The sequence below is a fragment of the Salvelinus fontinalis genome, chromosome 31 (assembly GCF_029448725.1).
Source record: "Salvelinus fontinalis isolate EN_2023a chromosome 31, ASM2944872v1, whole genome shotgun sequence".
NCBI lineage: Eukaryota > Metazoa > Chordata > Actinopteri > Salmoniformes > Salmonidae > Salvelinus > Salvelinus fontinalis.
This window is the reverse complement of record NC_074695.1, coordinates 47,359,028-47,372,676: the sequence shown is the minus strand read 5'-3', so window position 1 is coordinate 47,372,676 and position 13,649 is coordinate 47,359,028. Positions and strand designations below refer to the sequence as shown.

Genomic DNA, 13,649 nt, shown 5'->3' with positions numbered 1-13,649 from the left:
ACCAAAGGAAAGAAAGTAAATATCAAGGCTTCCCCCTCTCCTATCTAACCTGCCTACCCACTACTTACCAATCTTAGCACCACCTGGTGCCCTAACCAAAATACAGGGGGTGGTCCGCCCAGGTCTTACCTAGTGTGCCTAGACATTGAATATACTACGGGTATATGTATGCCCGCGGGCCCCTTGCCTAAGCACTCCCAAAGTGCCTTCTCCTTCCCCCCTGGGAACAAATGAAAAAAAACAACAAACAATTTCAATAATCAAAACAGTGCGTCCTATAACACATAACAGACATAACCAATCAGCTCCCTCAGCAACAACTTACATGGTACATACCAAAATTCTTTGAGAACCAACCAAAACTATCCATCAAATTCTCCAGAAAAAATCTCTAATCTCTCCAAAATATTCAATCTTCTCTCTCTAATCTCTCCAGATCAGAACACTGGCTTTTATAGCTTCAGGAGTCTAATTGGATACAGATGCATCTTGATTAGGGGGCGGGGTCAGCTCTCTAATCATCCATTGAGTCGACCAATCAGCTGGTTGGGGAGGCTTCCAGGAAGCCATCTCCTGAAACACACACACTCAAATACAACACAGAAACTGGGGAACGTAGCAATCGTCAATGAGCGCTGATGAAGATCGCATCAAAAGTGTATTATGGTTTCTTGGAAATAATACGACATTCAAAAGGAAGCAAATAATTAGTAGGAAAACCTTGTCATAATTTTGATGTTGCCAGATTGACTTTAGATGCAGTATAACGTTAGCTAGCAAGCTAAGATTGAGGGGAGGCCACTGGATTTTAACTAGCTAACGTTAGCATTGCTAGCTATTTTTGACAAACTTTGCTTGATAATGACAACATTGCCATCTGTCTAAAGTAAATTTGACCACATGATAATGCTGGCAGAGGTTTCCTACTAAATATTTTACTACTTTAGCAATGTCATCGTATTTCCAGGCACTATGGTGTAATTTAGACTAAATAGTAGTTAGCCTCTGTCCAGAATTACTGGGTTCATCACCACTATGGCTTTGCCGGCAGAGGGCAGATTGAGAAGGTTCATAACAATGGCATGACGCGACCGAGTGACGGAGGTGCAAACTATGGATAGGATGCATGACAAATCTCATAGCTAATCATATGAATTCCAGACATGTCCATGATGGCAGAATCATAATAACGATGCACAAAGTCAGTGTTAGCCAGAGGAACAACAACGTCCAAAGTGCGGTGACAAGCACGAACAGACAGGCTGCTATTTTGTCAAATTGACAGTTGAATATAAGGAGCCAGTCCACTCTACTACCTGAACAGTTAACAAAACCACAGGGAGTTACACCTGACCACTTACTTGTAGACCACTATCGGGTTGGTCGATAACAGTAAACATTTGACCATTTCTAATCAATTACTAAAAGCACCAACATGTGACTCAATCGATGGGGCTAGAGAAGAACCAGGCAGCAACAATCAGCACTTTGGTGAAAACCATTGATCAAGGTAGCATTTGTTAACCATGCCAATTGTGAGGAACAATCTGTTCTACATTTGAATCATTTAGCAGACGCTCATATCCAGAGCGACTTACAGTAGTGAGTGCATACACGTCACACTTTCTTTTTTTAATACTGTTAAAATCTACAGTCCAATAGGCCTTCATAGAGAGCAATGGGGGGCGAAAATGGTCATCGGAAAATGACCTGTTGAATGGTGATTGATTGTTATTGAAGCAAACAACTGTCCACTAGAGGGAGTGTTTGCAGATGTCTATGGGGGAAATAGGCAATAGAATGATTGATTCAATTCCACATCCTCTCCTCATCCTGTGTCCAATTATGGGTCATACTCTGCTTGCTGGAGGAGAGATTGGATTTCCTCTATTCCAATATCACGTACATGACATCCTCATCACTGTGAAAAGATGAATCCGTCTCTCAGCTCCAAGCGTGTCATCATGACATCAGTTGAACATGCTCTCTCTGTATAGGAGAGAGACATACACCTCCACTCCTGAGACTCACTGCCAGGATAACATTTAATGAAAAATAAAATGTTATGGTCACAGATAGGTGCAGTGAAATGTGTTTTACAGGGTCAGCCTGCATTTGTAGTATAGCAACCTAGGAGCAAATGAGGGTTAAGTGCCTTGCTCAAGGGCACAGACAGATGTTTAATCTTGTTGGCTCAGGTATTCCAACCAGTGACCTTTTGGACCTTTCGCTCTAACCACTAGGCTACCTACCACTCATGAGGTAAGCAAGCAACATTTCATCCACTCGCGCTCACACACACACACACAGTGACCTAACAGGCAGCCGCAGCACCCTCAGCTGACAGAGCTTTAGAGGCCACAGGGCCATCACACCGCTACCAGCATGCATCAGCTGCTTCCTGTCAGCAGCCCTCCTGTTGCACAGTGGGGGCGTTTACTTCTCACGACCCACTGTCTTTACTGCTGGGTCAAAACAGACACCCTACCCTAAACTATACTGTTTGACTGCTATAGCCTAATATTGCGAAAAGGTCAGGGAATTAATATTTGTTAATGTTGTATGACATCGTCATCACATAATATATGCCTATGTGCTTGATTACCTATGTATTGTCATATAGGTTTGTTTGTTTGTGTCTGCACTAATGACACTAGGTCCATGAGGAGCCCAGTCATGCTTACTGTCTGTCGTTCATTTAAGCCTAAACTTCCAGGGAGAGAGAGGGAATGATAATCCTGCGCTGCAGACTTTGGAGGTTGGAAATAATTACTTAATACCCCATGCGTGGTCCAAAATTGTGATTTTCCAGTGGCTATTAACACTTACAACAGGTAAGTTCTTACGGAAACAAAAACGGGACTAAGAGTTTGGTAACTCAAAATTGCTGACCTACAGTGCATTACAGCCTTATTCTAAAATGGATGAAATAAATTGGTTATCCTCAATCTACACACAATACCCCATAATGACAAAACGAAAACAGGTTTAGACATTTTTGCAAATGTATTAAAAATAAAACAGATATTGCTTATTTACATAAGTATTCAGACCCTTTGATATGAGACATGAAATTGAGCTTCAGCGTATCCTGTTTCCATTGATCATCCTTGATGCTTCTAAAACTTGATTGAAGTCCACCTGTGGTAAATTCAATTGATTGGACATGATTTGGAAATGCACACACACCTGCCTATATAAAGACACCTGTCTTTATAAGTGCACGTCAGAGCAAAAACCAAGCCATGAGGTCGAAGGAATTGTCCATCCGAGACAGATCCGAGACAGAGATCTGGGGAAGGGTACCAAAACATTTCTGCAGCATTGAAGGTCCCCAAGAACACAGTTACCTCCATCATTCTTAAATGGAAGAAGTTAGGCTCCACCAAGACTCTTCCTAGAGCTGGCCACCTGGCCAAATTGAGCAATTGAGGGAGAGGGTCCTTGGTCAGGGAGGTGACCAAGAATCTGATGGTCACTATGACAGAGTTCCTCTGTTAGGATGGGAGAACTTTTCAGGACAACCCTCTCTGCAGCACTCTACCAATCAGGCCTTTATGGTAGTGGCCAGACAGAAACCACTCCTCAGTAAAAGGCACAACAGTCCACTTGGAGTTTGCCAAAACGCCGCTAAAGGACTCTCAGACCATGAGAAACAAGATTCTCTGGTCTGATGAAACCAACAATGAACTCTTTGGCCTGAGGAAACATGGCAGCATCCCTACGGCAAAGCATGGTGGTGGCAGCATCATGCTGTGGAAATATTTTTCAGCGGCAGGGACTGAGAGACCAGTCAGGATCGAGGGAAAGATGAACAGAGAAAAGTACAGAGAGATCCCTGATGAAAACCTGCTCCAGAGCTCTCAGGACCTCAGACTGGGGTGAAGGTTCACCTTCCAACAGGACAACAACCCTAAGCACACAGCCAAGACAACACACAAGTGGCTTCGGGACAAGTCTCTGAATGTCCTTGAGTGGCCCTGCCAGAGCCCGGACTTGAACATCTCTAGAGAGTAGAGGTCGACCGATTAATCGGAATGGCCGATTAATTAGGGCTGATTTCAAGTTTTCATAACAATCGGAAATCGGTATTTTTGGACACCTTTATGTAATCTTTATTTAACTAGGCAAGTCAGTTAAGAACACATTCTTATTTTCAATGACTGCCTAGGAACGGTGGGTTAACTGCCTCGTTCAAGGGCAGAACGACAGATTTTCACATTGTCAGCTCGGGGGATCCAATCTTGCAACCTTACAGTTAACTAGTCCTTGTGCACTCCACAGGGAGACTGCCTGTTACGCGAATGCAGTAAACCAAGGTAAGTTGCTAGCTAGCATTAAACTTATCTTATAAAAAACAATCAATCAATCATAATCACCAGTTAACTACACATGGTTGATGATATTATGGCCCTGTGTGGCTCAGTTGGTAGAGCATGGCGCTTGCAACGCCAGGGTTGTGGGTTCGATTCCCATGGGGGGCCAGTACAAAAAAAGTATGAATGTATGTACTTGTAAGTCGCTCTGGATAAGAGCGTCTGCTAAATGACTTAAATGTAATATTACTAGATTTTAACTAGCGTGTCCTGCGTTGCATATAATCTGACTGAGCATACAAGCATACCAGTATCTAACTGAGCGGTGGTAGGCAGAAGCAGGCGCGTAAACATTCATTCAAACAGCACTTTCGTGCGTTTTGCCAGCAGCTCTTCGTTGTGCTTCAAGCATTGCGCTGTTTAGGACTTCAAGCCTATCAACTCCCGAGATGAGGCTGGTGTAACCGAAGTGAAATGGCTAGCTAGTTAGCGTGCGCTAATAGCGTTTCAAACGTCACTCACTCTGAGCCTTGGAGTGGTTGTTTCCCTTGCTCTGCATGGGTAACGCTGCTTCGAGGGTGGCTGTTGTCGTGTTCCTGGTTCGAGCCCAGGGAGGAGCGAGGAGAGGGACGGAAGCTATACTGTTACACTGGCAATGCTAAAGCGCCTATAAGAACATCCAATAGTCAAAGGTTAATGAAATACAAATGGTACAGAGAGAAATAGTCCTATGTTAAAAGGAACCACCAGCTGTCATATGTTCTGAGCAAGGAACTTAAACGTGAGCTTTCTTACATGGCACATAATGCACTTTTACTTTCTTCTCCAACACTTTGTTTTTGCATTATTTAAACCAAATTGAACATGTTTCATTATTTATTTGAGGCTAAATTAATTTTATTGACGTATTATATTAAGTTAAAATAAGTGTTCATTCAGTATTGTTGTAATTGTCATTATTACAAATAAATAAATAAAAATCGGCCGATTAATCGGTATCTGCTTTTTTGGTCCTCCAATAATCGGTATCGGCGTTGAAAAATCATAATCGGTCGACCTCTACTAGAGAGACCTGAAAATAGCTGTGCAGCGACACTCCCCATCCAACCTGACAGAGCTTGAGAGCATCTGCAGAGAAAAATGGGAGAAACTCCCAAAATACAGGTGTGCCAAGATTGTAGAGTCATACCCAGGAGAAGACACAAGGCTGTAATCACTGCCAAAGGTACATCAACAAAGCTGTCATTAAGGCAAAGGGTGGCTACTGAAGAATCTCAAATATTTTTTATTTGTTTAACACTTTTTTGGTTACTACATGATTCCATATGTGTTATTGCATAGTGTTGATGTCATCACTATTATTCTACAATGTAGAAAATAGTAAAAAATTAAGAAAAACCCTGGAATGAGTAGGTGTGTCCAAACGTTCGACTGGTACTGTACGTAAATGTGATATTTCTTATTTTATGGGGGGATTAGGAGAAAGTCAAGGGTTTTGAATACTCTCCAAATGCATCGTATTATTAGTAGCGTGTCAATGCTATAGGCCTATAAACCATTTAAAATGTGCATGGAAACCCATTTATAACTTAGTGGATTCCCTATAGTAGTCTAGCTGATTGACAGCTCCCAATAGACATCACCATTATGCTGTCATGAAGTGTGAACACTTGCTGACTGCATAAGAGAGAGGACTTCCTGTGAGCGCCATCATGCATCAGCACTCTAATGGAAATCCTTAATTGAAACCGACCAGTCCAGTATGACACCCATCAGAGAGATCCAGGAGGACCCACAAACATACCAAGAGATAGCTGGGATTTGTAAAAGGTCAGATGACAAAGCCTTGAGGCATGTTGATACTTAATATTCCTAATTCCTATTAATATTTGATGATAATCATTCATAATTCATAATAGGCCTTTAGGGAAAATATCAGACTTAAGTCTTGATAGGAAAATGCATAATCGTTTCCCCATTTTACAGTTGTCTAAATTAAACTTTACATCGCCATAAAAAAAGATTGAGCAGGTCAAATAAGCCTTCTTATCTACAACAAACTGCTGGATACTTTCTGGTCAAAAAAGGTGCTGCATCTTACCTGAAGTTCACACCAGGCAACTTCCACCCAAGTGTCGGTATCCAGACCTTTATAGACAGTCTTGAAGGACCCTCTCCCGAGCTCAATATCAAACTTGAGAAACCGTCCCCCAGGGGATGTGGAAACTGCTTTCATTTCGGCCTCTTCCTCGTTCTCGTCGCTGGCAGTTCTGATAGCATTTTTACTGCCGTCGGTTGATGTAACGTTCAATGTATCCCCAGCTTTCTCCTTCTCATCAGCGCTGGCACTCTCTGTGGCGCTGTCTTTCTGCCCCCCTTGACTCTCGGTGCTGGAGCCCTCCTGTGGCCCCGACCAAGCCCCCCGTGTCCTGTCAACTATCGTGCGCAGGTTTATGTTGAGGATTTTACTGCTGTTGTCACATTCTGGCACCTCAAAGGCCTGTTCATCCGAGTCCGAGAACCACAAACTTCTCCTGATGAATCTTTGACGTACTATCAGCTGATAATTCGATGGAGGATACGAACTTGGGTCGCTCCCACCTCTCACGACTGTCGAAGTGCCCATATTATTGATGTTTCCGTCGCTGATGGTCTCATAAATATTTATGTTGAGATCACATTGTGAATTGGGAACAGATGGATATTTAAATCCATCGTGCTCGGTACCCGATTCCATGGCGATTTCACTTTTGAATCACTGACGTTTCTAGATGAATGCCATATGGTTGTTCCGGACACTAAGGCGGAGTGGGGACGGAAGACCTGCAGCACCCGCTCGGTTACGCAATTCTCCAGCATGGGGGTATCAAAGGAACGATGTCAGTCTGCACATCCAATCTAGACGAAAGCAAAGAGTTAAAATATTTTAAAAGGAGTGGATGAAAGCATTGACATGGCTTTGCATTTCGCAACACATATGGAATATAACGTTAACTAGCTAAACCAGCTTGGTCTCTGCTTCCTGTCATAAGCAACCAAAGTTGAGAAATTAAAAACAAATGGTTAACACTAAAAAAAAACTAGCTGAATAGGTGTAGCCAGTTTGCTAGCTATTTAGCTAATGCACGTAAACGTCAGCATTTAGCTATAGTACTGATTTAGCAGGTGCACATCAATTTAATGTCGAGATTCGCGTCAGCGAGGGAGTTAATGAAGTGACAACTGTATCCAGCTACCCGTAAAAAAAAAAGCTAATAACTAGCTCCCACTCCAATAATTCAAAAATATTCGTGGTAGCTTGTCTGTAGCTGCTTGTGTACATTCCGAGCAGGCGAAGAGGCTGGGGTTTTGTCTAGGATACAGTTTGTCAAAGTTGACTTGTAACGTTACATTCTCGTAGCAGGTTTAGGAGAATTTACGCACAACGCAGTAGGTTAGGATAATTAGATTAAAGTTAGGCAAGGGTTATCTAAAATGAAAGAAAAAAATATTTATTTGACAAAAGCGGTATCCCATCTAGAAATGACGAGGCTGGCTGACGCCTACTAGCCGACTGATGACGCTAGCTCCGTCCGACTGAAACAACGACGAGACAGCTAAATGAGTGTTGTTGTTTTTTTAATCTATCGGTCTATACATATTTGCTTATTTTCGCTCCATGGGTCCAAGCTGTAGCTAATAAATCATAAACGAGAAAACAGTTGCCATTTCGGACCGAATATCACCAACCTTGCATCCCTCGCCTACGTCTTATATAGCCCTGTTGCCGCCAAATGACTAGCGGCTATGCAGGCTGTCTCATCCGATGTGGTGGGAGCTTCGCCTGCTGTGGAGCTTTCTGCAGGTTACCGGCGCGAGTGTCTCATACGGCTTTCAGAGGCGATGAATCTTCAACGTAGATAATGCTCATTGAATGTCCAGGTGAATATTCTCAGCATTAAATTGACAACGTTAATAGCTCGCCCACGTTTCGCATCGCACAATATACGCAACTGCGAGGTCCCCTTTTTACACATTGATTCCACGCCCCTAGTAACGACTGGACCTCCTGCTACGTGACAACAGAGGAGGGGAGACGTGTTGACCCAGCCCATTTGCTTGAAATAATATAATCCCGAAAAGATACACGAAATAGGCATATAGGCTATGGCACTTGTTCAAAACCCTAAACTAGCCTACTTCTTTCAATTTATTGAGGTGTATGGCAGGGGCTATACATTTGATTGAAGACAGCTAAATTAACTAAACTCAGCAAAAAAAGAAACGTCCCTTTTTCAGGACCCTGTCTTTCAAAGATAATTTGTAAAAATCCAAATAACTTCACAGATCTTCATTCTAAAGAGTTTAAACACTTTCCCATGCTTGTTCAATGAACCATAAACAATTAATGAACATGCACCACACTAACAGCTTACAGACGGCAAGCAATTAAGGTCACAGTTATGACAATTTAGGACACTAAAAAGGCCTTTCTACTGACTCTGAAAAACACCAAAAGAAAGATGCCCAGGGTCCCTGCTCATATGCGTGAACGTGCCTTAGGCGTGCTGCAAGGAGGCATGAGGACTGCAGATGTGGCCAGGGTAATAAATTGCAATGTTCATACTGTGAGACGCCTAAGACAGCGCTACAGGGAGACAGGACGGACAGCTGATTGTCCTCGCAGTGGCAGACCACGTGTAACAACACCTTAATTTAGCTGATCGGTACATCCGAACATCACACCTGATGGACGGATTCACGTTTATCGTCGAAGGAATGAGCGTTACACCGAGGCCTGTACTCTGGAGTGGGATCGATTTGGAGGTGGAGGGTCCGTTATGGTCTGGGGCGGTGTCTCACAGCATCATCGGACTGAGCTTGTTGTCATTGCAGGCAATCTCAATGCTGTGCGTTACAGGGAAGACATCCTCCTCCCTCATGTGGTACCCTTCCTGCATGCTCATCCTGACATGACCTTTCAGCATGACAATGTCACCAGCCATACTGCTCATTCTATGCATGATTTCATGCAAGACTGGAATGTCAGTGTTCTGCCATGGCCAGCAAAGAGCCCGGATCTCAATCCAATTGAGCACATCTGGGACCTGTTGGATCGGTTGGTGAGGGCTAGGGCCATTCCCCCCAGAAATGTCCAGGAACTTGCAAGTGCCTTGGTGGAAGAGTGGGGTAACATCTCACAGCAAGAACGGGCAAATCTGGTGCAGTCCATGAGGCGGAGATGCACTGCAGTACTTAATGCAGCTGGTGGCCACACCAGATACTGACTGTTACTTTTGATTTTGACCCCCTTTGTTCAGGGACAAAATTATTCAATTTCTGTTATTCACATGTCTGTGAAACTTGTTCAGTTTATTTTTCAGTTGTTGAATGTTGTTATGTTCATACAAATATTTACACATGTTAAGTTTGCTGAACATTAACACAGTTGACAGTGAGCGGACGTTTCTTTTTTTGCTACGTTTATTTCCCATGACTAGGTCTCTCTCATTTCAATTTAAGGGCTTTATTGGCATGGGAAACATGCCAAAGCAAGTGAAGTAGATAAAACAAAAGTGAAATAAACAATCAAAAATAACAGTAAACATTACACTCACAAAAGTTCCAAAAGAATAAAGACATTTCAAATGTCATATTATGTGCAAGTAGTTAAAGTACAAAAGGGAAAATAAATAAACATACATTTGGGTTGTATTTACAATGGTGTTTGTTCTTTACTGGTTGCCTTTTTCTTGTGGCAACAGGTCACAAATTTTGCTGCTCTGACGGCACACTGTGGTATTTCACCCACAAAATTGGGTTTGTTTTCGAATTCTTTGTGGGTCTGTGTAATCTGAGACAAATATCAATCAAATGTCTTTATAAAGCCCTTTTTACATCATCACAAAGTTCTATTAAAAACCCAGCCTAAAACCCCAAACAGCAAGCAATGCAGATGTAGAAGCATGGTGGCTAGGAAAAACTCCCTAGAAAAGCAGGAACCTAGGAAGAAACCTAGAGAGGAACCAGGCTCTGAGGGGTGGCCAGTCCTCTTCTGGCTGTGCCGGATGGAGATTCTAACAGTACATGGCCAAGATGTTCAAACGTTCATAGATGACCAGCAGGGTCAAATAATAATAATCACAGTGGTTGTAGAGGGTGCAACAGGTCAGCACCTCAGGAGTAAATGTCAGTTGGCTTTTCATAGCCGAGCATTCAGAGACAGCAGGTGTGGTAGAGGGAGAGAGTCGAAAAACAACAGGTCCGGGACAAGGTAGCACCTCTAATATGGTCATACATTTGGCAGGAAGTGCAGCTCAGTTTCCAGTGTTGGAAAAAGTACCCAATTGTAATACTTAAGCAAAAGTAAAGATACCTTAATATAAAATGACACAAGGAAAAGTGAAAGTCACCCAGTAAAATACTACTTGAGTAAAAGTCTAAAAGTTTTTGGTTTTAAATTTACTTAAGTATCAAAAGTAAAGGTAATTTCTAAAATATACTTAAGTATCAAAAGTAAAAGTGTAAATAATTTCAATTCCTTATATTAAGCAAACCACACAGCACCATTTTCTTGTTTTTTTAATTTATGGATAGACAGAGGCACTCTGACATAATTTACAAACGAAGCACATGTGTGAATTGGACACTTTTCCTGTCCTGTTAAACATTCAAAATGTAAGTACTTTTGGGTGTCAGGGAAAATGTATGGAGTAAAAAGTACATTATTGTTTTTTAGGAATGTAGAGAAGTAAAAGTAAAACTAGTCAAAAATATAAAGAGTAAAGTAAAGTACAGATACCCCAAAACACTACTTAAGTAGAACTTTAAAGTATTTTTACTTAAGTACTTTACACCCCTCTCAGTTTCCACCTTGTCACGCCCTGACCTGAGATATCTCTGTTTTCTTTATATTTTGGTTAGGTCAGGGTGTGACTAGGGTGGATACGCTAGTTTTTGTATTGTCTAGGGGTTTTGTATTGTCTAGGGGTTTTATATGTCTAGGGGTTTTGTAGGTCTAGGTATTTGTATGTTTATGGTGGCCTGATATGGTGCCCAATCAGAGGCAGCTGTTTATTGTTGTCTCTAATTGGGGATCATATTTAGGTAGCCATTTCCCTTTGGTGTTTGTAGGTTCTTATTCTATGTTTAGTTGCCTGTCTGCACTATTCATATAGCTTCACGTTTTGTTGTTTTGTTAGTTTGTTCAGTGTTCTTTCTTTAATAAAAGAAGAATGTACGCATACCACGCTGCACCTTGGTCCGATCTTTAGGACGAACGTGACAGAAGAACCCACCATAAATGGACCAAGCAGCGTGTTCAGGAGGAATGGACCTGGGAGGAGATTTTGGATGGAGCAGGACCCTGGACGCAGGCTGAGGAGTATCGCCTTCCGAAGAAGGAAATGGAGGCAGCAAAAGCGGAACGGCGATATTACGAGGAGTTATACCAAGGAGGTAGGCGGAGCTGAGGAGCGAACCAGAGCCAGTCAGGGAGTCGGATGAGGAGTTCAACGCAAGAACCCGGAGAGAGGTGCTAGCATTGAGAGTGCTGCAGAGCAGGCGTGCTGGGGAGCGTGTGACTGGTCAGACACCGTGTGTTACGCAGTGATGCGCACGGTGTCTCCAGTTTGCATTCATAGCCCGGTGCGCTCTATTCCAGCTCTTCGCACTTGCCGGGCTCAAGTGAGCATCCAGCCAGGACGCATTGTGCCAGCTCTACGCTCCAGATCTCCAGTGCGCCTCAGCAGTCCAGTACGTCCTGTGCCTCCTCTACGCACTCGCCCTGAGGTGCGTGTCCCCAGCCCGGTACCACCAGTGCCGGCACCACGCATCAGACCTCCAGTGCGCTTCCACAGTCCAGTACGGCCTGTGCCTCTTCCCCGCACTCGCCCTGAGGTGCGTGTCCTCAGCCCTGTACCACCAGTTCCGGCACCACGCCTCAGGCCTCCAGTGCGCTTCCACAGTCCAGTACGGCCTGTTCCTCTTCTACGCACTCGCCCTGAGGTGCGTGTCCCCAGCCCGGTACCACCAGTGCCGGCACCACGCATCAGACCTCCAGTGCGCTTCCACAGTCCAGTACGGCCTGTGCCTCTTCCCCGCACTCGCCCTGAGGTGCGTGTCCTCAGCCCGGTACCACCAGTCCGGTACCACCAGTTCCAGCACCACGCACCAGGCCTACTGTGCGCCTCAGCAGGTCAGAGTCGGCCGTCTGCCCAGCGCCGCCTGCACTGTCCGTCTGGCGGGCGGCTCTGGCGGCTCCTGACTGGCGGGCGGCTCTGGCGGCTCCTGACTGGCGGGCGGCTCTGGCGGCTTGGGACAGACGGGCGGCTCTGGCGGCTCCTGACTGACGGGCGGCTCTGGCGGCTCCTGACTGACGGGCGGCTCTGACGGCTCGGGACAGCTCAGATGGCGCTGGGCAGGCAGGCAGCTCAGATGGCGCTGGGTAGGCAGGCAGCTCAGATGGCGCTGGGCAGGCAGGCAGCTCAGATGGCGCTGGGCAGGCAGGCAGCTCAGATGGCGCTGAGCAGGTAGGCAGCTCAGATGCCGCTGAGCAGGCAGGCAGCTCAGATGGCGCTGGGCAGGCAGGCAGCTCAGATGGCACTGAGCAGGTAGGCAGCTCAGATGGCGCTGAGCAGGCAGGCAGCTCAGATGGCGCTGAGCAGACAGGCAGCTCAGACGGCGCTGGGCAGACGGGCAGCGCAGACGGCGCTGGGCAGACGGACAGCGCAGGCGGCGCTGGGCAGACGGCCGACTCTGACCTGCTGAGGCGCACCGTAGGCCTGCTGAGGCGATACAGTCCTAGCTGGTGCAGAGAAACACAAAGACAGGAAACAACCACCCACAATCCCCAACACAAAACAAGCCACCTAAATATGATTCCCAATCAGAGACAACACAAACCACCTGCCTCTGATTGGAAACCATATTAGGCCAAACATAGAAACAGACAAACTAGACACACAACATAGAATGCCCACCCAGCTCACATCCTGACCAACACTAAAACAAGCAAAACACACAAGAACTATGGTCAGAACGTGACAATCTCTCTGTAGGTGCTGGCTTTGTTATGGATGGTTTGGAAATCGCTTCCTTTTAGGTGGTTGTAGAATTTAATGACTATTTTCTGTAATTTGATAATTAGCTGGTATCGGCCTAATTCTGCTCTGCATCCATTATTTAATGTTTTACACTCCACACAGAGGATGTTTTTGCAGAATTCTGCATGCTGAGTTTCAATTTAGTGTTTCTTCCATTTTGTGAATTCTTGGTTGGTGAGACTGCAGACTGTTCTAGTGCCCTTGACAGTTTGTTAATATCACATTTCAGGTAAGACCCAGATGCACACAG

General features: G+C 44.7%; 1 protein-coding gene across 8 annotated transcripts in view; it reads right to left on the bottom strand.

Annotated features, from left to right (window-relative positions):
* LOC129830420 (serine/threonine-protein kinase WNK2-like) overlaps positions 1 to 8,367 on the bottom strand; it is a 93,236-nt gene extending 84,869 nt beyond the window's left edge. For 5 of the 8 annotated variants that reach the window (XM_055892985.1, XM_055892989.1, XM_055892990.1 and 2 more), the window contains exons 1-2: positions 8,046 to 8,367; positions 6,418 to 7,214 (exon numbers count right to left, since the gene is read on the bottom strand). In XM_055892985.1, the coding sequence (XP_055748960.1) occupies positions 6,418 to 7,053 (636 nt within the window). In that variant the 5' untranslated portion in view covers positions 7,054 to 7,214; positions 8,046 to 8,367. The remainder of the gene's footprint in view (positions 1 to 6,417; positions 7,215 to 8,045) is intronic. The other 3 variants (XM_055892988.1, XM_055892992.1, XM_055892993.1) reach the window with 2 other exon arrangements.
* Between the last annotated feature and the right edge of the window lie 5,282 nt (positions 8,368 to 13,649).